Source organism: Rhinichthys klamathensis, unplaced genomic scaffold (assembly GCF_029890125.1).
Source record: "Rhinichthys klamathensis goyatoka isolate OS25496 unplaced genomic scaffold, OSU_Roscu_1.1 h1tg001183l_1, whole genome shotgun sequence".
NCBI lineage: Eukaryota > Metazoa > Chordata > Actinopteri > Cypriniformes > Leuciscidae > Rhinichthys > Rhinichthys klamathensis.
In genome coordinates, this window is record NW_026607375.1 from 53399 (window position 1) to 81356 (window position 27958).

Sequence of the window (27958 nt, forward strand, 5' to 3'; positions counted from 1 at the left end):
GCAACTGAAGAACTGATTGGATGATGATGAAAATATAGAGTCTTGAGAAATATTGATTCCTGATGTCAGTCAAGAAGATGAACTGTGATGAAAGATCATGAAGACAAACTTTTATTTTCTTTAGAATGATGAATCGTTCACAGGAACATGAGTTTCATGTCGACTTCAAGAGGCCGTCCTGATGTTGTCCGGAATGAATTTGAGGTATAAATGACAACATTTTGATGTTAAATGACAGTAGCAAAACCTTTAAGATGAAGTTTTAGCTTCATGATCAGATCATCAACAGAAGCTCCAAAGCTTCTGGGTTAACCAGACGAAGAGTTTATGTGTTATCAGTGCAAAACCAGGTTTAATGTTCAAAACATTGAGCAAAAACACTCTCTATGTGTAAGAAGATGATAAATAAATCCAAATGAATGTATTTAACAGAATGTTATTCACCCCAATATGAATTACCTTTATGTATTATGAAATTAAAGACATAGCATATCTATTTACTCTGAATAAAGCTTGAAGAGACGCAAAGACAAAATGCAAGATGCTGACACAGATAGAATGATATTGTTTTTTATCCCACTTGGTTATCCTTTACTTTCCCCGTCTTGTTTTTGAAGTAACGCACCAAAAGCGGAGCCGTAGCTCTTTATTTTTGGACAACCGATTCATCTGTGAACGAGAAGCTGAAGAGGAACTCGAGCTCCTGCAGTTCTGTGAATAAAGTATTGCTTGATCATGTGTATAGTATACATGTGTGTAAATAATGTATCACAAATAAATAATGAAATCCAATCCGCCTGACCGGCCGTTATTCACAAACACTGAATGAAATGATCCATTATGATGCAAAGATTCAAGACTGACAAGACGAAGAAGAACCTCGTGCTCTGTGTCATGATACTTCGTTTGTAAGGTCATTTTACCATGGTGAATTTTAGTGTAACAAGTGCAACTTCTTCACATGATCAGTTTGTGTTCTTAGGGTGATCGTGGGACACTTGCAAAAGCAGGAACAACAAAAAAGGGCTTTATTATTGCTGAGTGTTAATTATTTGGGAGACAGTAAGTATATAATATAATATTTAGTGCCGTCAAATCGATTAATCGCATTTAACATAAAAGTTTTTGTTGATGTAGGCTATGTAATATACACATATAAACAAAAACATTTGTTAGATGCAATAGTCGCAATTAATCATTTGACAGCACTAAATAATATACATTATGTTTAAGCATTATACAGTTTCAGCGGCAAATATTGTGTAATTATATATGCAGCTTTTATGAAGCCACATTAATTGAGAGACTACATGGAAAACTCTCGGCTTGGTGAAGTAAAATCATGTTGTATTTCAGCTGCAAGTCATATAAAATACATGTGTGTTAGAACTGTGCTGAAATACAGTTAGCTGTCGTTTTCCTGAATAGCATGTTGTTCTTTTAGTCATGACGTCAACTTGTAGTCCACCACAGCAAAACTCCCCACTGCGCAAGTCAGGACTACATTTCCCATGAGCACTCGCGCGGATCGTCAATAAGCTGCTGTCATTTAGGCGACGGACGAAAAGCGTGCGAACGCAAAACCTGCTGGAACCGGAGAAGTTGAGTCGCTTTACCATGTTAACACTGACTTTAAGACAACTGATCAAGGTGAGTTTAACACACACACACACACATTATAGCGCGATAACGCGAGGAGCTGCTGGTCAGGGCGCGTGATGTGTTTAAACAGGCGTTATGATCGCTCGTGTTTGCATCAATATAGCAGATGATATTAATCAGTGTGCATGCATAAGCGAACATACATTAGAAACGTTATGTCGCGATGCAGATTTTACATGCACCCCTTTAAAACAGTGTGTTAGTGAAGCGCTCGAGCGTGCGGGGCTGTTAGACGTGGCATGATGATGATGATGATGATGAGTGTATGATGGGATGTTGGACATCATTTTAAACAATTGCATTTGTGAATTGTCAGTAACTTCAGTAGACTTACACACAGACATCCAGTTAGTGAGTGTAGAGAGAGGATTATACAGGATGGACTGTGTTCTCTCATACTGGTTAGATGATGCAACCACACATGCTGTGTTTCAGCATGAAGACTATACTCTCACTCTTTAACTCTTTCACTCTCTCACTCTTTAACTCTCTCACTCTTTCACTCTCTCACTCTTTAACTCTCACTCTTTAACTCTTTCACTCTCTCACTCTTTAACTCTCTCACTCTTTAACTCTTTCACTCTCTCACTCTTTAACTCTCACTCTCACTCTTTAACTCTCTCACTCTTTAACTCTTTCACTCTCTCACTCTTTAACTCTTTAACTCTTTCACTCTCTCACTCTTTAACTCTTTCACTCTCTCACTCTTTAACTCTCTCACTCTTTCACTCTAACTCTTTAACTCTTTCACTCTCTCACTCTTTAACTCTCACTCTTTAACTCTCTCACTCTTTCACTCTAACTCTCTCACTCTCTCACTCTTTAACTCTCACTCTTTCACTCTCTCACTCTTTCACTCTTTCACTCTCTCACTCTCACTCTTTAACTTTCATTCTAACTCTCTCACTCTTTAACTCTCTCACTCTTTCACTCTAACTCTCTCACTCTCTCACTCTTTAACTTTCACTCTTTCACTCTCTCACTCTTTCACTCTTTCACTCTCTCACTCTCACTCTTTAACTTTCATTCTAACTCTCTCACTCTTTAACTCTCACTCTTTCACTCTCTCACTCTAACTCTTTCACTCTCTCACTCTTTAACTCTTTCACTCTCTCACTCTCACTCTTTCACTCTAACTCGCTCACTCTCTCACTCGCTCACTCTTTCACTCTCTCACTCTTTCACTCTTTCACTCTCTCACTCTTTAACTCTTTCACTCTCACTCTTTCACTCTAGCTCACTCTTTCACTCTTTCACTCTCTCACTCTCACTCTCTCACTCTTTAACTTTCATTCTAACTCTCTCACTCTTTAACTTTCACTCTTTCACTCTCTCACTCTTTAACTCTTTCACTCTCTCACTCTTTAACTCTTTAACTCTTTCACTCTCTCACTCTCACTCTTTCACTCTAACTCTCTCACTTTTATGTACTTTTTATGTCATAATTGACTTGGCAATTATCATGTCATCATTTTGACTATGTAATGATTATGACTTCATCTCATAAATAATATAAATGACAGTCATAATTTTGACTTTTTTCACAATTTCAACTTTTCGTCATAATTTCGACACCTTCATTTCTTAAATGACTTAGTATGTGATAATTATTAATGTTATAATTGACTGCAGGGGCGTCACTAGGATTTTCATTTTAGGGGGGCTAAGCCCCCAATATGATTTTTAAACAAATTATAAAAAAAGGTAACACTTTAGTTTAGGATCTAAAGATCACTATTAACCATTTTCATTACGATGCAAAGGCACGGTTTTATAATAACTGTGGTCCCAAATGTGAGGCAGGGCCAAATAGGGGGGTTCCTGAAAATTTTGATTTCTCTGATCTACATATGTGCATTTTAAGATGTTCTGAAGGCCAAAAAACTTGGATAGTGGGCAGCTGACAATTTTTCTCTCCTCATCAGCAGCATCACTTTTTTTCTCTTTGTTTTTCTCTTACCCTGTCTCTTCCCCTCCTAAAGCTGAGCTTTGACTGATATAGGCTTTTCATTTTTGTCTGTCAGTGAAGAAAGTAAACATAGGGTCAACTGATAGGTTGATTTTGCCTATGAATCATTTTCTCAGATGCGTTTATTTACTGAAAGCTACTAAAGGTAATTAAGTTTATTAAATGCATTCACAATATGTAGGCTACACATTTATTATTGATCTTATGCCTAATACAGGGCCGTAGACAGGGCTCTATAATCACAGAGGTCCTAAATTTGAGGTTGGTAGGGGGTTCAAATTTTTTATTTCTGATATGTGCATTTCAAGACGTTTGAAGACCAAAAAAAAGGATAAGAAATAGCTTTAAAACCATGTCAGTGGGCAGATTATTTGTCAATACCTCCTCTCTTCTCATCTCCATCACTCTTCCTTTTTTTCTCAGTCTCTTCCTCCCTTTCTCTTCCCCTCCTAAAGCTGAGCTTTTTTAATTTACTAAAGGCTACAATTTGTATTATATTCTCAATATGTACACATTCATTATTAATCTTGTGCCTAACATGATGAAAACTAATTTGTTAATGTTTCTTGTAAACTAATTATTACATTACATGAGTTACATGAGTGTATAGGCCTATTTTCAGTTCAAAATGGCGAAATTAGACAAAACTATATTAGTTTGCCTGATTATTTTTTGTCATTCGTTTAACATTTATGACCTAAAAAAAGTAAAATATGAAATGTTAAGTTTAGCTACTTACATCTTATCTCGCACTTGACCGTACGCGTCGAGTCCATAGACTGTAAAAAATGGTCGTGTCGCACTGTTAAGATTCGCGCTCAGCAGCGTCTGTGAACATAAAGCCCGCCTACTTTGATTTGATTGGTCGTCTCTGACATTGACGAGCAGTGACAGACCAATGAGGCTCAGATGAACACACAAATGAACACACACACCCTGTCCTCTGTTTCTGACGTGCTCTCTGCACGGCGCAGCTGTGGATTGAGAACGTGCTGAATCTGATTATAACAAGACTGAAGCGAACACGAATTTGTGTAGCCTACATTAATCTCACATTTTTAGGGGGGCTTGGCAGAAGTTTAGGGGGGCTGAAGCCCCCCTAAAAAGGGCCTAGTGACGCCCCTGATTGACTGTCATAATTTTGACTTTATTTCATAACTTTCAACTGTTCATCTCATAAGTGTCATAATTTAAACTTTTTGTCATAATTTCAACTTGGTATGTGATCAATTTGGCCTTTTCTTCTCATAATTATGTTTTTATATGATAATTATTTGCAAAAGCATGTTTTCTAGTCAGTGTGTTTCTTATCTGACCCAGCAGTGACCTGATCACACCGAGTCAGCTGATGCAAAGATCAAACCAGCGCTTTATATTCTTCTTAGTTTAATCAGTGAAATGACTTCCGCCAGTTATTAATCAGAGGCTCACGTTCGCCGCAGAGTTGTTCTTAGACACTTGATGCGTGTTTTATTAGATTATCTGCTGGTCTGTTCGTCAGTCTCGTGTCTCTCATACGGTCTGTCGTTCATGTGCTTTCATGCTTCTCTTGTTATGGGAATGAGCTTCTGAATATGAAAACAAACGTGTCTTTTGTGTTTGTCAGTGATCTGATTACCGGTAAACTAACTTCATGAAGCTGAAGCATGAGGGCTTTAGTTAGTTAGTTTGCAGCTGCTTCACAAACTCTTTCTCAAGCCTTCCCAATGTTTGTTTCATTGAAATCTCAAGTGTTTTATATTGATTGTTCAAGCATGTTGCACTGCAGAAATCATTTTCGTAATCTTGTTTTTCTAAAAAGAAAGTATTGAGTTTTTTTTTTTTAAAGCAATAGAATGAATTTTTTTTGTACATTCTAAATATATTTAAATATCTATTATAAACAGAAAAGCGAGTAATAACTGCACCCATATTTTAAGTTTGGTTACAAGCTGTTCACATATTGGCAATAAAAAGTGATTAATGCATGAAAACTGTCTGTCAGTGTGAACTTTCATTCGACGGGTTATCAGTGATCTTGCATAAGCAGCTTTAACCCGACGACTCAATAATTAACCAGTCGTTGTTTCGCATTAAATGCCAAAGCTCATGTTCTGATCAGCCAATCAGACGAGAGGATTGTGTCCACACCTCACACTCGATCACGGTAAATACACACTTTACTGTAGTAACAGACCTCAGATAACATCCGTCAGACGATGATACACTCGCTCCGCGTCGTCTGTGTGTTTGTGATCATACTGATGTGGGAGTGTCACATTTGTGTAGTATTCACACCAGAAATCATCATATGGAGTTCGAGTCACTCGTTTAACTCTTCTTGAGAATGCATGCATTGATAATAATATGTCTTGAATGGAATTTAAGTTGTTTTGGATAAAAGCCTGTGGAGGACCAAACCTGCAGAAGTAAATAAATAAAAATGTATTTAATTAAAAAAAAAAATCTGTAATTTATTCCTTTATTATTTTCTGTATCTATTTTGAAATGCATTTTTATTCTTTTGAATATTTTTTTCTTTCATTTTTATTCATGCATTTATTTATTTAATGAATTATACATTTTTATTTTATTATATTTTCCACCCACATATATTTACTTATAAATATATTCCCACATATTTTACTTTATTTATTTGTTTATTTTCCTATTATTACATTTATTTTACTATCTATATATTCATTGATCTATTTATTTGGTATTTTGCTGGTTTGGTCCGGTATAATATACATATGCTAAATGCATAAATATAAAAATGGTATTTTTTACATTTATTACAAAAAAATGTCTTATTTTAGCATCATTGAGATACTATATAGTTTATATTCATATTTTGAATTATTTTTCATCTTATATTTTTCTTGATTTTAATGTTAGTAATTTTTACTGTGTTTTTGTCATTTGTAGTAAGTTTAGTATAGCTTTTATAAAAAAAAAAATGTCAGCTTTAGTTTTTGTCATTTAGTACAAAACATGAACTAAATTAAAATGAGAAATGTTGCCTTTTTTAAAGATTGGTTTTAATAATTTATTTTAGTTCAGTTAACATTCATTTTATTCTTAGAAATGTTATTTCTGGTTTTAGTTCTAGTTAAAGATGACGATCCTGGAACGGGAATCACAACTCTAACCCTAATGGCTGTGAACAGTGATTCGATTCAGTGAGTGAGTCAAGAACCGCTCTGAACGAATCACTCAACTATTAGTCTGATTCATTCTGAAGAGTCGTTGGTTTGTGAATCCAATTTTTTTGAGGAAAACATTTCAGGATTTTTCTCCACACAATGGACTTCAACGGTAACCAAATTGTTGAAGTCCAAATCAACCGTCCCGACAGCACCTCCTGCCAGTTAAACCAGTTTTGTCCTTAAACTAAAAAACTCTATTACACACACCGAAGGGTGTGTTGCAGTACTAATACACCTGCCGTATTATCATTACAATGGCACATGAAACAATAAATACAACTTGTGTCAGTCAAAAAAAAGTACTGCACGAAAGAATTCACTAACCAGACTCAAAAACAGCTTTCTGGGTCTAACTTTAAAATGGCATGACGTAAAGGAGAAATGTTTTCACGTGTCTGGTAGGCATTGCGTGCTGTACGTGCTGACGAAGTTTGACGTAAATGAGTGGTTTTCAATGTTTCATCCGTCCCGCGCTTCAATCGTCCCGGCTCTCCTCTACTTCCGCCTACGTCCAGCGTGACCTTTATAGCTTAGAAATAAAGCTTTTAATTAATTTTATTTATTTTTTTGCATTTAACTTTGAGTAAATTATCAGGAAATTTTCATTTTGAGGTGAACTAATCCTTTAATTTCACTGTATGATGCTGTACAGTATTTCAGGACTGTTTTCCAGAGCCGTGAGACTCGTTCTCTTCCAGTGTGTTTCAACAAACCACTTCTTGATTCCCAGTCTGTCGTTATGTTATGAAAGAGATGATTGAGTGATCAGTAGTGTCTGAGTCAATGCAAGCTCATTTACATATTCAGATTGTCGCCTATATTCAGGCATGTTTAATAATTGATTAGGATATATTTTTAATGGCCTATTTTTAGCCACTAAAGTCCTGGTTTTGACTTTTTTTAGGGGTTTACTGGCAAGTCCAGTGATTCGCTAATCTAGATACATATTAATTTGCTTTCTCACACACTGGCTGTCTAAAGTGTGGAATAATGCATTTATTTGATCAAAAATACAGTACAAATTGTGAAATATTATTTTCTATGTGAATATATAGTAAAGTGTAATTTATTCCTGTGATCAAAGCTGAATTTTCAGCATCATTACTCCAGTCTTCAGTGTCACATGATCCTTCTTTACTGGCACTTTTGATCAATTTAATGCGTCCTTGAATAATAAAAAGTATTAAAACTATTCGAATGGTAATGTACAACTGTGTTCAACACTGATAATAATCATAAATGTTTCTTGAGCATCAGATCCTCATATTAGAGTGATTTCTGAAGGATCATGTGACACTGAAGACTGGAGTAATGATGCTGAAAATTCAGCTTCGATCACAGGAATAAATTACACTTTACTGTATATTCACATAGAAAACAGATGATTTACATTATAATAATATTTTACATTTTTTTGCTGTATTTTTGATCAAATAAACACAGCCTTGGTGAGCAGAAGAGACTCTTTCAGGAACATTTTAAAAGTCTAAATTATTCCAATCTTTTGACATGCGATGTGAAAGCTTCCCGCTGGATCAGGAGGTTTCCCGCTCTTTCACCTCAGATGTGTCCCATCATGCACCGCTGAACTCTCGTGTTCCCGCGACCGACTCCATCTCCCTGGATTAGCGCGCTAATGTCGCAGGCCTCTCCGGGAAATTGTCTTTCCACACTCTTGATTGTTCGGTGTCAGTCCCTTTGGCCTGGCTCTCGCTCACACACACTCACTCACTCACACACACACTCACACACGCTCACACACACACTCACACACTCTCTCTCTCTCTCTCTCCACGGCCGTGTCATTCTCCGCACCAATTTGTCGCGGCGCTCGGCCATTAGTCGCTGGCAGCGGGTGTCATCCTGAGCGATCTTCTCCTGACACGTCGAACTCGAGTCTCCGTCACACACACACACACACACACGTCTCGCGCTGATTGTGTTCTGGCGCCGCGTGATGGACAGCACTCATCTGTAAAATTGACTCTTTGCTCAGAAGAGAAAGGAAATAGCGAAAAATAATAAGCAAAATGAAATGTTTTCTGTCTTTTCTTCCCCCTGAACTGCAAGAAAAATGACAACACACTACATCCATCAATGTTAGTTCAGGTGTGTGTGTGTGTGTGTGTCAGAGAGAGAGAGAGGGAGTGTGTATATGTAACAGAGAGAGAGAGAGAGAGAGAGAGAGAGTGTGTGTGTGTGTGTGTGTGTGTGTCAGAGAGAGAGAGAGAGAGAGAGGGAGTGTGTATATGTAACAGAGAGAGAGAGAGAGTGTATGTGAGAGGGAGAGAGAGTGTGTGTGTGTGTGTGTGTGTGTGTGTGTGTGTTTGATCTGTAAAAAATTTTCTGTGGCTCCCAAAATAGTTCAGATCTGGCCCTTGTTTCTTTTATCTCTCGTTTCATCCTTTTTCTATCTCAGTTTGTTATAATAATCAGTCTCTTCATGGCTGATAAAGTGCTGAATACTTTATTTTATTATTTTAGGGTTCTCTCTCTCTCTCTCTCTCTCTCTCTCTCTCTCTCTCTCTATATATATATATATATATATATATATATATATTAAAAAAACACTCATGAAACTGTATAATTATTGTCCTGTTATTACAGAATTACTGTTATTACTTGCTCTTCCTGTCTCAGTGGGCGGTTCTTGCTCAAGTCAAGTCACACACACACACACACACACACACATGCGTACACACACACTTGCACTCTCACACATACATACATACATACACACACACACTCGCACTCTCTCTCACACACACACAACACACACACACACACATGCATACACACACTCGCATACACACGCACTTGTACTCTCACACACACACTCGCATACACACGCACTTGTACTCTCTCACACACACACACACGCACTTGCACTCTCTCTCACACACACACACACACACACTCACACACTTACACATGCATACACACACGCTCACATACATATGCACTTATACACTCTCTCACACACATACTCTCTCTCACTCTCTCTCTCTCTCTTTCTCTCGTTCTCTCTCACACACACACTCTCACACGCACGCACACACACACACTCTCTCTCTCTTTCACACACACACACGCGTCTCTGTGTCCCTGCAGCTGCGACAGCAAAGGACGCGGCCCATCTGTGTGTGTGTGTGAGTGTGTCCAGAGACGACCTCGAGGTGATCGCGCTGACAGCAGTCGTGCCGCTTCTGTCCGTTACATTTAAACATTTACATTTATGCATTTGGCAGATGCTTTTATTAAAAATGACGTTGAAGTTGAACATGTGATCAGTTCATGCGTTCACTGGGAGTTTCAGACACTGTGTGTGTGTGTGTGTGTGTGTGTGTGTGTGTGTGTGTGTGTGTGTGTGTGTGTGTGTGTGTGTTCAGAGGAAACTGAGTCTGACACACAACAGCATTTGTGCAAAAAGACATTCACTACATATTTCAATACTGCATGTTAAATATTAAAGTCTACATACTACATATTTAAATGTGCATGTTCAATCAGAGGGGAACAAATAAACCAACAAAAGATTGATCTTAACTTATCTAACTCTTATTTGTTTACGGATTTTAATTAATTATTCACTTATTTTATCACTTAATTACTTATTTTTATATTTACTTATTTATTTGTTTAATTATATACTTATTTATTAGTTATTTACTTAATCATTAATCATTTACGCATTTTCTCAATTAGTTATTTACATAGTTTCTTTTTTGTTTATTTAATTATGTGCTTATTTATGTATTCAATTAATTGCTTAATATTTAGGTATTTATTTACTTACTAAATTGTTTATTTAATTATGCACTTATTAGTTATTTACTTATTGAATTTGATTCATTACTCGTTTATTTATTTACTTATTAATGATTTACTTATATTAACACTTATAACAATCCACATGCATTCATGATTATAAGCTATATTAAAGTGAATAAATAAACTAATAGTTAAATAAGTGATTAAACAAGTAAATAAATAAATATTTCAATAAGTGAATAAATAAATGAGCAAATAAACTTTAGTTAATTTTTTTTTTTATTCTCTGAAACTTGAACGACAGGAAAAACAATCACTAATAACTTATTATTAATTTAATGTTTTAAGTTACAAGTTATTTACAGGTAAATAATTAAGAGAATTAATTGAAGCATCTTGTCGCTCAGAATTGTGTGTGTGTGTGTTTTCAGAGGAAATTGAGTCTAAAAATACAACGGCATGTAGTTCTGCATGTTTGCAATAATAACAAGACATATTTCAATTAAAATCTGTGTGTTGAGTCAGAAGGGCTGATGGGAAACACACAAACATTAAAAGCAGCAGAAGTTTGAACTTTCTCTTCAGTAGAGATCGAGTTTGTGATGAAGAGTGTTCGACCCGCTGTAATGCTCCAGTCCGTCTCTTAAACCGATCTCTGCCGGCGCTGAGATAATAGTTTTTTAATAACAGTTTTAAAGTGCAGCGCTTCATCAGATCCTGCTGTGACGACACGAGGGCCTTTATTTGCTTTATTAGTGTTAATTATGACGCTTTTGGTTCATGAGTGCTACTCCATCGTCAGCAATGTTCCTTCAATAATGAATAAAGTTCAGATGATTCAGAGGTGAATGTGGGAGGAGCTACGAAGAGGATAGATTGGACGTGTCTAGGGATGCACCGATAGGAACATTTTGTCCGATAACTATAACCGATAATTCTTTATATTTTAAAAACCGATAACCGATATATTGGCTAATAAATATAAATCCAAATGTTTATATAATTTTTTATAGAGCCTGATTACTAAAATCCATGGCCCAAACACACAATTATGTTCTCATTATAATTTTATGTAGCCAATATGACAGACTTTATGTTACACTGAACTGTATTTTAATTTTTTTTAAGTGATTCAAATCATATTTCAAGCAATGTGTGTTCAGATTATAATGACTGACGCTGTCTACACTGATACAGTATACAGATGTGTGTTCAGATTATAATGACTGACGCTGTCTACACTGATACAGTATACAGATGTGTGTTCAGATTATAATGACTGACGCTGTCTACACTGATACAGTATACAGATGTGTGTTCAGATTATAATGACTGACGCTGTCTACACTGATACAGTATACAGATGTGTGTTCAGATTATAATGACTGACGCTGTCTACACTGATACAGTATACAGATGTGCGTTCAGATTATAATGACTGACGCTGTCTACACTGATACAGTATACAGATGTGTGTTCAGATTATAATGACTGACGCTGTCTACACTGATACAGTATACAGATGTGCGTTCAGATTATAATGACTGACGCTGTCTACACTGATACAGTATACAGATGTGCGTTCAGATTATAATGACTGACGCTGTCTACAGTATACAGATGTGCGTTCGGATTATAATGACTGACGCTGTCTACACTGATACAGTATACAGATGTGTGTTCAGATTATAATGACTGACGCTGTCTACACTGATACAGTATACAGATGTGTGTTCAGATTATAATGACTGACGCTGTCTACACTGATACAGTATACAGATGTGTGTTCAGATTATAATGACTGACGCTGTCTACACTGATACAGTATACAGATGTGTGTTCAGATTATAATGACTGACGCTGTCTACACTGATACAGTATACAGATGTGCGTTCGGATTATAATGACTGACGCTGTCTACACTGATACAGTATACAGATGTGTGTTCAGATTATAATGACTGATGCTGTCTACACTGATACAGTATACAGATGTGTGTTCAGATTATAATGACTGACGCTGTCTACACTGATACAGTATACAGATGTGTGTTCAGATTATAATGACTGACGCTGTCTACACTGATACAGTATACAGATGTGTGTTCAGATTATAATGACTGACGCTGTCTACACTGATACAGTATACAGATGTGCGTTCAGATTATAATGACTGACGCTGTCTACACTGATACAGTATACAGATGTGCGTTCAGATTATAATGACTGACGCTGTCTACACTGATACAGTATACAGATGTGTGTTCGGGTTATAATGACTGACGCTGTCTACACTGATACAGTATACAGATGTGTGTTCAGATTATAATAACTGACGCTGATACACTGATACAGTATACAGATGTGTGTTCAGATTATAATGACTGACGCTGTCTACACTGATACAGTATACAGATGTGTGTTCAGATTATAATGACTGACGCTGTCTACACTGATACAGTATACAGATGTGCGTTCAGATTATAATGACTGACGCTGTCTACACTGATACAGTATACCGATGTGCGTTCGGATTATAATGACTGACGCTGTCTACACTGATACAGTATACAGATGTGCGTTCAGATTATAATGACTGACGCTGTCTACACTGATACAGTATACAGATGTGTGTTCTGATTATAATGACTGATGCTGTCTACACTTAGCCTGGCTCCGCCCTCCTACGCACTTCCGCTCAATTTTATTTTCCTTAAGTACTACGTCTGGGATTGTGCTGTAGACTTTGGTTTCCAGAAATAATTTTTTTACCGGTCCAATCAGCGAACAGAGGGAGTGGCTGAGAACGATGACGTTGATGTAGCGCGTCAGTTTGAGTTGGAGTTCAGTAATGGCAGCGGAGAAAGACGTGAGAAAATCTATTCGGTCCGTTGTTGCAAAACTGCCGAATATCCAGAAGTTAAAGCCGGAGCAAGATCAATGTTTGCTAAGTGTTGTTGGTGGCCATGATGTTGTGGCCCTCCTCCCCACGGGGTTCGGGAAAAGTTTAATTTTCCAGCTCACTCCGCTAGTGGTGAATGAGTTAGCTAAGGCGAACGATAGGATGCAAAGCCGATAGTTGTTGTCGTCTCCTCTTGTTGCACTAATGGAGGACCAAGTGAGGGAGGCAGAAAGGTTAGGAGTTGGTGCTGGGCAGCTCGGTGTGTACGATGATCACTGTACAGCATTTGCGGCAGATCCGAAACGACCGCAGCGGCGTATTGTTAATGATTACACCCAGCTTCGACAGTTGACTGAATACATCACTGTCCTTAGTGTCAAATATACATTTAGAATTGTTCCTTGAACTCTTAAATTCGATGAACAAAACATGCAGCTCTCGTTGACAGACATCTTATTCTAAACATAATCCTCTGATCATTCGGACTTGTTTTTTTTTATTGCTTAAAACAATACACAAGTAATAACAGAAAACATAATACAAAAACAAACAAAAAATAATAATAAAAACAAAACAAAAATAAAACAGTAGGGGGATAATATAAAATAAACATGAACAAGTTAAGAGAATTACATGACACTGAAAAAAGGAAAATAATTACAAACAGATAATGTTTTTAAGGCTTTTTTTTGTTCTCAGACAACTTAATTGAAAAGAGGTATTTTTAAAATGATTTCACAAATATAAGAAAGAGAGGTTTAGCATTTAGATATTTAGATTTATGAATATGGAATTCGGACTTGTTGTTTCCAGCCGGTTTCGGCGCATGACATACGTCACGACCACACGTTAGCGATTGGCTATGGCAGATCCTGAGTGACGCTGGGCAGATCCAATAGTTTTGATCTTTAACAGAGAACCCGCCTACAAGGAAGTAAACGTTTCTCAATGGAGCGAGGCCAGACTCTCTGTACAAATGAAATGTACGAGAGTCTGGTAGAACCAGGCTAGTCTACACTGATACAGTATACAGATGTGCGTTCAGATTATAATGACTGACGCTGTCTACACTGATACAGTATACAGATGTGTGTTCAGATTATAATGACTGACGCTGTCTACACTGATACAGTATACAGATGTGCGTTCAGATTATAATGACTGACGCTGTCTACACTGATACAGTATACAGATGTGTGTTCAGATTATAATGACTGACGCTGTCTACACTGATACAGTATATAGATGTGTGTTTAGATTATAATGACTGACGCTGTCTACACTGATACAGTATACAGATGTGCGTTCAGATTATAATGACTGACGCTGTCTACACTGATACAGTATACAGATGTGCGTTCAGATTATAATGACTGACGCTGTCTACACTGATACAGTATACAGATGTGCGTTCAGATTATAATGACTGACGCTGTCTACACTGATACAGTATACAGATGTGTGTTCAGATTATAATGACTGACGCTGTCTACACTGATAAAGTATACAGATGTGCGTTCAGATTATAATGACTGACGCTGTCTACACTGATACAGTATACAGATGTGCGTTCAGATTATAATGACTGACGCTGTCTACACTGATACAGTATACAGATGTGCGTTCAGATTATAATGACTGACGCTGTCTACACTGATACAGTATACAGATGTGCGTTCAGATTATAATGACTGACGCTGTCTACACTGATACAGTATACAGATGTGCGTTCAGATTATAATGACTGACGCTGTCTACACTGATACAGTATACAGATGTGCGTTCAGATTATAATGACTGACGCTGTCTACACTGATAAAGTATACAGATGTGCGTTCAGATTATAATGACTGACGCTGTCTACACTGATACAGTATACAGATGTGCGTTCAGATTATAATGACTGACGCTGTCTACACTGATACAGTATACAGATGTGCGTTCAGATTATAATGACTGACGCTGTCTACACTGATACAGTATACAGATGTGCGTTCAGATTATAATGACTGACGCTGTCTACACTGATACAGTATACAGATGTGTGTTCAGATTATAATGACTGACGCTGTCTACACTGATACAGTATACAGATGTGTGTTCAGATTATAATGACTGACGCTGTCTACACTGATACAGTATACAGATGTGTGTTCAGATTATAATGACTGACGCTGTCTACACTGATACAGTATATAGATGTGTGTTTAGATTATAATGACTGACGCTGTCTACACTGATACAGTATACAGATGTGCGTTCAGATTATAATGACTGACGCTGTCTACACTGATACAGTATACAGATGTGCGTTCAGATTATAATGACTGACGCTGTCTACACTGATACAGTATACAGATGTGCGTTCAGATTATAATGACTGACGCTGTCTACACTGATACAGTATACAGATGTGCGTTCAGATTATAATGACTGACGCTGTCTACACTGATACAGTATACAGATGTGTGTTCAGATTATAATGACTGACGCTGTCTACACTGATACAGTATACAGATGTGCGTTCAGATTATAATGACTGACGCTGTCTACACTGATACAGTATACAGATGTGCGTTCAGATTATGACTGACGCTGTCTACACTGATACAGTATACAGATGTGTGTTCAGATTATAATGACTGACGCTGTCTACACTGATACAGTATACAGATGTGCGTTCAGATTATAATGACTGACGCTGTCTACACTGATACAGTATACAGATGTGTGTTCAGATTATAATGACTGACGCTGTCTACACTGATACAGTATACAGATGTGCGTTCAGATTATAATGACTGACGCTGTCTACAGTATACAGATGTGTGTTCAGATTATAATGACTGACGCTGTCTACACTGATACAGTATACAGATGTGCATTCAGATTATAATGACTGACGCTGTCTACACTGATAAAGTATACAGATGTGTGTTCAGATTATAATGACTGACGCTGTCTACAGTATACAGATGTGTGTTCAGATTATAATGACTGGCGCTGTCTACACTGATACAGTATACAGATGTGTGTTCAGATTATAATGACTGGCGCTGTCTACAGTATACAGATGTGTGTTCAGATTATAATGACTGGCGCTGTCTACACTGATACAGTACACAGATGTGTGTTCAGATTATAATGACTGGCGCTGTCTACAGTATACAGATGTGTGTTCAGATTATAATGACTGACGCTGTCTACAGTATACAGATGTGTGTTCAGATTATAATGACTGACGCTGTCTACACTGATACAGTATACAGATGTGTGTTCAGATTATAATGACTGGCGCTGTCTACACTGATACAGTATACAGATGTGTGTTCAGATTATAATGACTGGCGCTGTCTACACTGATACAGTATACAGATGTGTGTTCAGATTATAATGACTGACGCTGTCTACACTGATACAGTATACAGATGTGTGTTCAGATTATAATGACTGATGCTGTCTACACTGATACAGTATACAGATGTGCGTTCAGATTATAATGACTGACGCTGTCTACACTGATACAGTATACAGATGTGCGTTCAGATTATAATGACTGACGCTGTCTACACTGATACAGTATACAGATGTGCGTTCAGATTATAATGACTGACGCTGTCTACACTGATACAGTATACAGATGTGCGTTCAGATTATAATGACTGACGCTGTCTACAGTATACAGATGTGCGTTCAGATTATAATGACTGACGCTGTCTACAGTATACAGATGTGTGTTCAGATTATAATGACTGACGCTGTCTACACTGATACAGTATACAGATGTGCGTTCAGATTATAATGACTGACGCTGTCTACACTGATAAAGTATACAGATGTGTGTTCAGATTATAATGACTGACGCTGTCTACAGTATACAGATGTGTGTTCAGATTATAATGACTGGCGCTGTCTACACTGATACAGTATACAGATGTGTGTTCAGATTATAATGACTGGCGCTGTCTACAGTATACAGATGTGTGTTCAGATTATAATGACTGACGCTGTCTACAGTATACAGATGTGTGTTCAGATTATAATGACTGACGCTGTCTACACTGATACAGTATACAGATGTGTGTTCAGATTATAATGACTGGCGCTGTACAGTATACAGATGTGCGTTCAGATTATAATGCATGACGCTGTCTACACTGATACAGTATACAGATGTGTGTTCAGATTATAATGACTGACGCTGTCTACACTGATACAGTATACAGATGTGCGTTCAGATTATAATGACTGACGCTGTCTACAGTATACAGATGTGCGTTCAGATTATAATGACTGACGCTGTCTACAGTATACAGATGTGTGTTCAGATTATAATGACTGACGCTGTCTACACTGATACAGTATACAGATGTGCGTTCAGATTATAATGACTGACGCTGTCTACACTGATAAAGTATACAGATGTGTGTTCAGATTATAATGACTGACGCTGTCTACAGTATACAGATGTGTGTTCAGATTATAATGACTGGCGCTGTCTACACTGATACAGTATACAGATGTGTGTTCAGATTATAATGACTGGCGCTGTCTACAGTATACAGATGTGTGTTCAGATTATAATGACTGGCGCTGTCTACACTGATACAGTATACAGATGTGTGTTCAGATTATAATGACTGGCGCTGTCTACAGTATACAGATGTGTGTTCAGATTATAATGACTGACGCTGTCTACAGTATACAGATGTGTGTTCAGATTATAATGACTGACGCTGTCTACACTGATACAGTATACAGATGTGTGTTCAGATTATAATGACTGGCGCTGTCTACAGTATACAGATGTGTGTTCAGATTATAATGACTGGCGCTGTCTACACTGATACAGTATACAGATGTGTGTTCAGATTATAATGACTGACGCTGTCTACACTGATACAGTATACAGATGTGTGTTCAGATTATAATGACTGATGCTGTCTACACTGATACAGTATACAGATGTGTGTTCAGATTATAATGACTGATGCTGTCTACACTGATACAGTATACAGATGTGTGTTCAGATTATAATGACTGACGCTGTCTACACTGATACAGTATACAGATGTGCGTTCAGATTATAATGACTGACGCTGTCTACACTGATACAGTATACAGATGTGTGTTCAGATTATAATGACTGGCGCTGTCTACACTGATACAGTATACAGATGTGTGTTCAGATTATAATGACTGACGCTGTCTACACTGATACAGTATACAGATGTGTGTTCAGATTATAATGACTGACGCTGTCTACACTGATACAGTATACAGATGTGTGTTCAGATTATAATGACTGACGCTGTCTACACTGATACAGTATACAGATGTGTGTTCAGATTATAATGACTGACGCTGTCTACACTGATACAGTATACAGATGTGTGTTCAGATTATAATGACTGGCGCTGTCTACACTGATACAGTATACAGATGTGTGTTCAGATTATAATGACTGACGCTGTCTACACTGATACAGTATACAGATGTGTGTTCAGATTATAATGACTGACGCTGTCTACACTGATACAGTATACAGATGTGCGTTCAGATTATAATGACTGACGCTGTCTACACTGATACAGTATACAGATGTGCGTTCAGATTATAATGACTGACGCTGTCTACACTGATACAGTATACAGATGTGTGTTCAGATTATAATGACTGACGCTGTCTACACTGATACAGTATACAGATGTGTGTTCAGATTATAATGACTGGCGCTGTCTACACTGATACAGTATACAGATGTGTGTTCAGATTATAATGACTGACGCTGTCTACACTGAAACAGTATACAGATGTGTGTTCAGATTATAATGACTGACGCTGTCTACACTGATACAGTATACAGATGTGTGTTCAGATTATAATGACTGATGCTGTCTACACTGATACAGTATACAGATGTGTGTTCAGATTATAATGACTGACGCTGTCTACACTGATACAGTATACAGATGTGTGTTCAGATTATAATGACTGACGCTGTCTACACTGATACAGTATACAGATGTGTGTTCAGATTATAATGACTGACGCTGTCTACACTGATACAGTATACAGATGTGCGTTCAGATTATAATGACTGACGCTGATACACTGATACAGTATACAGATGTGTGTTCAGATTATAATGTCTAATAGAAAAGGCTAAAGGAACAAGAGAAAAAGCTTAATATGATGGTGGTAAAGACAGAAAAAGCCATTTCCACAATGAAAAACATTGTGAATATTTCATGTACATTAAATTATATCTCTACAATTATTAACCCAGAAAAACAAACCCAAACTATTCTTGACACGCGTTAGTATGGAGCCTCTATGTATTCACTATGTCTATGGTTGATACTGTTTCCAGTGACGTTAGCCAATCATAACAGTGGGCGTTTATTGACACGCCTTAAAAACGAACGTTTCAGACAGAGGCTCAGAATGAAGCATGAAAATGATCGACTTTCCAGCTTTTGACGGCATGTCATTCCACTTCTAGATTTACATGGTATTCCCATGTACTTCAAAAAATACTATGGTGCTACTAGCATGGAGTATTTACAAAAACACGGTACTTTTGAAGCTTTTTTTGGTTCTTGAATGCAGAAACGGAGGATCTGTGAGTTCAGAAAGTAAGAACAGTTGACATTTATCAAGAAAGAAACGAGTCAAATGACACCCAGAACCTCTTAATCTGCTGAGAAGCGTGTGTGTGAGTGTGTGTGTGTGTGAGTGTGCTTGTGAATGATTAGATAAGCAGTTATGCTGAATTTTCACTTGGCTGTAAAGTTTCTGTTGAGAGTTGCTGATTGGAGCAGAATTAAAGTGTCATGCTGATTATTGTATCTCACCAACGGCTCCACACACACACACACACACACACACACACACACACACTAGAACTGTAGAATTCATTTAATTCAGCTCTGATTCCGCCTGTATCCCAGTTTCCCATAATTTAGCGGATATTCCAGTCTGTCGCTCTTCATATTCGTGATTTTTTCAACTTAAGAAAACTAAAGTTCATAATCAAGATTATATTTACATTCTTTCAGGCATCAGTTTTGTGGTTTATAAAGATATATTTATATTATGATCCATTATGAATCATACTGATCTTATGTAAAATCATATGTATATGTATATATCACGTTATAATTATATAATATATATATATATCATATAATAATAATGTTTTTATATTTTTATCATTTGTTTTCCCTACATTTATGATATTTTATATAAATTATACATACACACTCACTAACATATATAATTATATATATATACATATACATTTTATATAAAATATTATAAATGTAGGAAAAACAAATTATATAAAGATTAATATTGTATAATTATTTGTAATATATTATAATGTAAAATATGATACACATTTAAAGAAAACAATAATTATTCAACATAATTTTATTATATTTAATATAAATTATATTATTATTTATATATACATATATATAAAATAAGTACATATTTTTTAAAATATATATGTCAAATTAGAAAAATTTAAATGTATTATTATTTGTAATATATTTATATATTATAATTTAAAATATGATGCACATTTAAATAAAACAAACAAAAAATATTAATTTATTATATATATACATATATATATATATATGTGTGTGTGTGTATATAATTTAATTAAAACACATATAATATACATTTGAATATATAATATAATATATATTTGTTAATCCCACATTTGATATTTGATGTTCAGTGAGTGAATTGATCAGTGAGTCAAATATTAATCTTCATATGCGTGATGTTTCTCTCTGAGCAGTTCTTCCTCTGCACATGTAATTATTGTTATGTTGTGTGATTCATAAAGGACGTGTGTGTGTAATCCGGTGTTAATAACGCTCGTCTCCCGTGAGTTTACTGACTCGCTGCTGTAAGTTTGTTTAGTGCAGATTCATTTGTTTGCAGCTCCTGAGTACGAGAGCAGTGTGTGTTTGAGCTAAGCATGATCCTGTGTGTGTGTTTGAGCTGAGCATGATCGTGTGTGTGTGTGTGTGTGTGTGTGCAGCCGCTGGTCCGGTGTGTTCCCGCCGTCAGATCCCAGCACTCAGCGCCGGTGGCGTGGGCCGATGATGAGCGCCAGTGGACGGGTCAGGAGAGTCTGGCTCAGGACGACCCGCAGATGTGGGAGCTTCTGATGAAGGAGAAGGACAGGCAGTGCCGGGGACTCGAGCTCATCGCCTCAGAGGTGTGTGTGTGTGTGGTCATTCACTCATGTTCACACTGCTCTCAGTGAACGTGTCAATCACACCAGAGCAGTCATGTGATGCTTCATGTGAGGATCAGGTCAAGTCAGCTTTATTTATCCAGCGCTTTTTACAATACAGAGAGTTTCAATGCAGCTTTACAGAGATAACAGGAAAATAATGCAACAAATGTTATTTCTAGAAGAGAATAGCGTCACAGTCCAGCTTAAGTTCAGTGATGTTTCATTTTTGTTTGAAAAAAAGTTATTAATTTAGTTAATTTATATATACAGCTGCTCTGGAGAAAACAGTGATGTCATCGTCCAGCTCAGTTCAATTATCATATAATGGTGTCAGTGCAGGAGATCAATAATATTGTTGAATAATCAATTAAATGTCCCCAACTAAGCAAGCCAAAAGCCAAAGGCGACAGGAACCAAAACTCCATCAGTGACAGAATGTTGAAAAACCTTGGCAGAAACCAGACTCAGTCGCTCAGTTCTCCTCTGGCCAACGAGCCAACAGTGTGTGATTATGATCCAGGCAGCATTACAGGTCAGAGGTCAGATTGTATCAGAACATTTAGAATATTAACCAGTTCCCTAGCGTTGAAGATCAGATTCATCACGCCGGTATAGAGACGAGTTTGTTGAGGATCAGTGGCGATGGCTGTCGTGTCGATGAGGCCTTCACAGAGGAGAGTCTAGATCACACAAACTCTGCTGACACTTCAGGGATGTGTTGTGGTCGTGTCTAGGCGCAGGTCCTTCATCTGATCTGGATACGGCCCGGATCCGGCTGACTACATCATGCGTTGTGGTCGTGTCTAGGTGCAGGTCCTCCATCTGATCTGGATACGGCCCGGATCCGTCTGACTACATCATGTGTTGTGGTCGTGTCTAGGCGCAGGTCCTCCATCTGATCTGGATACGGCCCGGGTCCGGCTGACTACATCATGCGTTGTGGTCGTGTCTAGGCGCAGGTCCTCCATCTGATCTGGATACGGCCCGGATCCGGCTGACTACATCATGTGTTGTGGTCATGTCTAGGCGCAGGTCCTCCATCTGATCTGGATACGGCCCGGGTCCGGCTGACTACATCATGCGTTGTGGTCGTGTCTAGGCGCAGGTCCTCCATCTGATCTGGATATGGCCCGGATCCGGCTGACTACATCATGTGTTGTGGTCGTGTCTAGACGCAGGTCCTCCATCTGATCTGGATACGGCCCGGATCCGTCTGACTACATCATGCGTTGTGGTCGTGTCAAGGCGCAGGTCCTCCATCTGATCTGGATATGGCCCGGATCCGGCTGACTACATCATGTGTTGTGGTCGTGTCTAGGCGCAGATCCTCCATCTGATCTGGATACGGCCTGGATCCGGCTGACTACATCATGTGTTATTGTCATGTCTAGGCGCAGGTCCTCCATCTGATCTGGATACGGCCCGGATCCGGCTGACTACATCATGTGTTGTGGTCGTGTCTAGGCGCAGATCCTCCATCTGATCTGGATACGGCCCGGATCCGGCTGACTACATCATGTGTTGTGGTCATGTCTAGGCGCAGGTCCTCCATCTGATCTGGATACGGCCCGGATCCGGCTGACCACATCATGTGTTGTGGTCATGTCTAGGCGCAGGTCCTCCATCTGATCTGGATATGGCCCGGATCCGGCTGACTACATCATGTGTTGTGGTCATGTCTAGGCGCAGGTCCTCCATCTGATCTGGATACGGCCCGGGTCCGGCTGACTACATCATGTGTTGTGGTCATGTCTAGGCGCAGGTCCTCCATCTGATCTGGATACGGCCCGGGTCCGGCTGACTACATCATGCGTTGTGGTCGTGTCTAGGCGCAGGTCCTCCATCTGATCTGGATACGGCCTGGATCCGGCTGACTACATCATGTGTTGTGGTCATGTCTAGGCGCAGGTCCTCCATCTGATCTGGATATGGCCCGGATCCGGCTGACTACATCATGTGTTGTGGTCATGTCTAGGCGCAGGTCCTCCATCTGATCTGGATACGGCCTGGGTCCGGCTGACTACATCATGTGTTGTGGTCATGTCTAGGCGCAGGTCCTCCATCTGATCTGGATACGGCCCGGATCCGGCTGACTACATCATGCGTTGTGGTCGTGTCTAGGCGCAGGTCCTCCATCTGATCTGGATATGGCCCGGATCCGGCTGACTACATCATGTGTTGTGGTCGTGTCTAGGCGCAGATCCTCCATCTGATCTGGATATGGCCTGGGTCCGGCTGACTACATCATGTGTTGTGGTCATGTCTAGGCGCAGGTCCTCCATCTGATCTGGATACGGCCCGGGTCCGGCTGACTACATCATGCGTTGTGGTCATGTCTAGGCGCAGGTCCTCCATCTGATCTGGATACGGCCCGGATCCGGCTGACTACATCATGCGTTGTGGTCGTGTCTAGGCGCAGGTCCTCCATCTGATCTGGATATGGCCCGGATCCGGCTGACTACATCATGTGTTGTGGTCGTGTCTAGGCGCAGATCCTCCATCTGATCTGGATACGGCCTGGATCCGGCTGACTACATCATGTGTTATTGTCATGTCTAGGCGCAGGTCCTCCATCTGATCTGGATACGGCCCGGATCCGGCTGACTACATCATGTGTTGTGGTCGTGTCTAGGCGCAGATCCTCCATCTGATCTGGATACGGCCCGGATCCGGCTGACTACATCATGTGTTGTGGTCATGTCTAGGCGCAGGTCCTCCATCTGATCTGGATACGGCCCGGATCCGGCTGACCACATCATGTGTTGTGGTCATGTCTAGAAACAGGTCCTCCATCTGATCTGGATACGGCCTGGATCCGGCTGACTACATCATGTGTTGTGGTCATGTCTAGGCGCAGGTCCTCCATCTGATCTGGATACGGCCCGGATCCGTCTGACTACATCATGTGTTGTGGTCATGTCTAGGCGCAGGTCCTCCATCTGATCTGGACACGGCCCGGATCCGGCTGACTACATCATGCGTTGTGGTCGTGTCTAGGCGCAGGTCCTCCATCTGATCTGGATACGGCCCGGATCCGGCTGACTACATCATGCGTTGTGGTCATGTCTAGGCGCAGGTCCTCCATCTGATCTGGATACGGCCCGGATCCGGCTGACTACATCATGCGTTGTGGTCGTGTCTAGGCGCAGGTCCTCCATCTGATCTGGATACGGCCCGGATCCGGCTGACTACATCATGTGTTGTGGTCATGTCTAGGCGCAGGTCCTCCATCTGATCTGGATACGGCCCGGATCCGGCTGACTACATCATGTGTTGTGGTCATGTCTAGGCGCAGGTCCTCCATCTGATCTGGATACGGCCCGGATCCGGCTGACTACATCATGTGTTGTGGTCATGTCTAGGCGCAGGTCCTCCATCTGATCTGGATACGGCCCGGATCCGTCTGACTACATCATGTGTTGTGGTCATGTCTAGGCGCAGGTCCTCCATCTGATCTGGATACGGCCCGGATCCGGCTGACTACATCATGTGTTGTGGTCATGTCTAGGCGCAGGTCCTCCATCTGATCTGGATACGGCCCGGATCCGGCTGACTACATCATGCGTTGTGGTCATGTCTAGGCGCAGGTCCTCCATCTGATCTGGATACGGCCCGGATCCGGCTGACTACATCATGCGTTGTGGTCGTGTCTAGGCGCAGGTCCTCCATCTGGTCTGGATACGGCCTGGATAATAATAATTCATTACATTTATATAGCGCTTTTCTAGGCACTCAAAGCGCTTCACATGGAAGGGGGAATCACCTCAACCACCACCAGTGTGCAGCATCCACTTGGATGTTGCGACAGCAGCCATAGTGCGCCAGAACGCTCACCACACACCAGCTTACTGGTGGAGAGGAGACAGAGTGATGAAGCCAATCAGTGTATATATATATGGGGATGATTAGGAGGCCATGATGGACAGAGGCCACTGGGCAAATTTGGCCAGGATGCCGGGGTTACACCCCTACTCTTTCGAAAGACATCCTGGGATTTTTAATGACCAGAGAGAGTCAGGACCTCGGTTTAACGTCTCATCCGAAGGACGGTGCTCTTTGATAGTATAGTGTCCCCGTCACTATACTGGGGCGTTAGGACCCACACAGACCACAGGGTGAGCACCCCCTGCTGGCCTCACTAACACCTCTTCCAGCAGTAACCTGGTTTTCTCAGAAGGTCTCCCATCCAGGTACTAACCAGGCTCAGCCCTGCTTAGCTTCAGTGGGCAACCAGTCTTGGGCTACAGGGTGATATGGCTGCTGGAAAATCTCCATCGCTGCTCATTAATCAAATTGTGTGTGTGTGTGTGGGTGTGTGTGTGTGTTTTGACAGAACTTTTGCAGTCGAGCGGCTCTCGAGGCTCAGGGTTCGTGTCTCAACAACAAGTACTCTGAGGGATACCCGGGAAAAAGGTCTGTGTGTTTTTGTGTACAGATCTATTAATTTATTCAAAAGAAGTCCAGGAACAGACATGCTTGTTTTACACTATTTATTATTATTATTTTTTTTCTCTATTTAATTTATTTATTTGTATTTGTTTTTATATTATTTTTATTAACTTATTTTTTATTTATTTAATGATTTATTCTATTTTTATTTATAAATTCATTCATTCATTTTTCATTTGTTTTTGTATAAATTTATTTTATATTTGTATCATTTTTATTTTAGTACTTTATTTTTATTTATTTACCTGTATATATGTATTTATATATTTTTGCTGGTTTTGAGACTGATGAGTTGGTAAGGTTGATTGGATCACACTAGTCAGGTGCGGTTAGGGTTAACGTGTGTGTGTGTGCGTGTGTGTGTGCAGGTATTACGGCGGCGCTGAGGTGGTGGATCAGATCGAGCTGCTCTGCCAGAAGAGGGCGCTGGAGGCGTTCGATCTCGACCCGTCGCTGTGGGGTGTAAACGTCCAGCCGTACTCCGGCTCTCCGGCGAACTTCGCCGCTTATACAGCCGTCCTGAAGCCTCACGAGAGGATCATGGGCCTCGACCTGCCCGACGGGGGACAGTGAGTGAACATCTCTCTCTCTCATTCATTCTCTACCTCTCTCGCCCACTAGAATGTAATATATTCTCTGTTTGTCTCAGTCTCACTCACGGATACATGTCTGACGTCAAGCGGATCTCGGCCACTTCCATCTACTTCGAGTCGATGCCCTACAAACTCAACGTGAGTCTGTGAGTCTGTGAGTCTGTGAGTGTGTGAGTGTGTGAGTGTGTGAGTGAGTGAGTGAGTGAGTGAGTGAGAAGTTTCAGGAGTGAGAACCTCATTGAAATACAGGCGTTAATCCCCTAAATTATCATGTTTGTACGGAAGACTCGTTAAGACTCACAGTGTGTGTGTGTGAGATGGATGAGTGGTCAGTCCCCTCTATGGGAGAGATAATAGAAAATCGACAGGCGGCCCTCAAACACACACACACTTCAGCGTGATGGAGTGACCGACAGAGAGAGATTATCTGCTGTCCTGATCTCAGACGGACACAAGTTTGAGAGAGAGAGAGAGAGAGAGAGAGAGAGAGAGAGAGAGAGAGAGAGAGAGAGAGAGAGAGAGAGAGAGAGAGAGAGAGAGAGAGAGAGAGAGAGAGAGAGAGAGAGAGAGAGATGAGAGAGATGAGAGAGAGATGAGAGAGAGTGAGAGAGTAATGAGAGTGAGAGAGTGAGAGTGTAATGAGAGTGAGAGAGTAATGAGAGTGAGAGAGTAATGAGAGTGAGAGAGTAATGAGAGTGTAATGAGAGTGAGAGTGTAATGAGAGTGAGAGTGTAATGAGAGTGAGAGAGTAATGAGAGTGAGAGAGTAATGAGAGTGAGAGAGTAATGAGAGTGAGAGTGTAATGAGAGTGAGAGTGTAATGAGAGTGAGAGAGTAATGAGAGTGAGAGAGTAATGAGAGTGAGAGAGTAATGAGAGTGTAATGAGAGTGAGAGTGTAATGAGAGTGAGAGTGTAATGAGAGTGAGAGAGTAATGAGAGTGAGAGAGTAATGAGAGTGTAATGAGAGTGAGAGAGTAATGAGAGTGAGAGAGTAATGAGAGTGAGAGAGTAATGAGAGTGTAATGAGAGTGAGAGAGTAATGAGAGTGAGAGAGTAATGAGAGTGAGAGAGTAATGAGAGTGTAATGAGAGTGAGAGTGTAATGAGAGTGAGAGAGTAATGAGTGTAATGAGAGTGAGAGTGTAATGAGAGTGAGAGTGTAATGA

The 27958-nt window shown here is 39.7% G+C and overlaps 1 protein-coding gene across 1 annotated transcript; it reads left to right on the forward strand.

Moving 5' to 3' along the window:
• The first annotated feature begins 1517 nt into the window (after positions 1–1517).
• Positions 1518–26989, forward strand: LOC130079615 (serine hydroxymethyltransferase, mitochondrial-like). The gene is made up of 5 exons (XM_056244951.1): positions 1518–1650; positions 21551–21730; positions 26085–26164; positions 26569–26769; positions 26850–26989. The coding sequence occupies exons 1-5, from the start codon at positions 1618–1620 to the stop codon at positions 26941–26943; spliced, it is 588 nt and encodes a 195-aa protein (XP_056100926.1). The 5' UTR covers positions 1518–1617; the 3' UTR covers positions 26944–26989.
• Positions 26990–27958: the final 969 nt, after the last annotated feature.

Bases quoted from the DNA above. Each gene is read 5' to 3' on its own strand.
- LOC130079615 (XM_056244951.1), top strand. From the start codon at position 1,618: ATGTTAACACTGACTTTAAGACAACTGATCAAG. The intron at 21,731-26,084 runs GTGTGTGTGTGT...GTGTTTTGACAG, and splicing joins TCGAGCTCATCGCCTCAGAG to AACTTTTGCAGTCGAGCGGC. The intron at 26,165-26,568 runs GTCTGTGTGTTT...GTGTGTGTGCAG, and splicing joins GAGGGATACCCGGGAAAAAG to GTATTACGGCGGCGCTGAGG.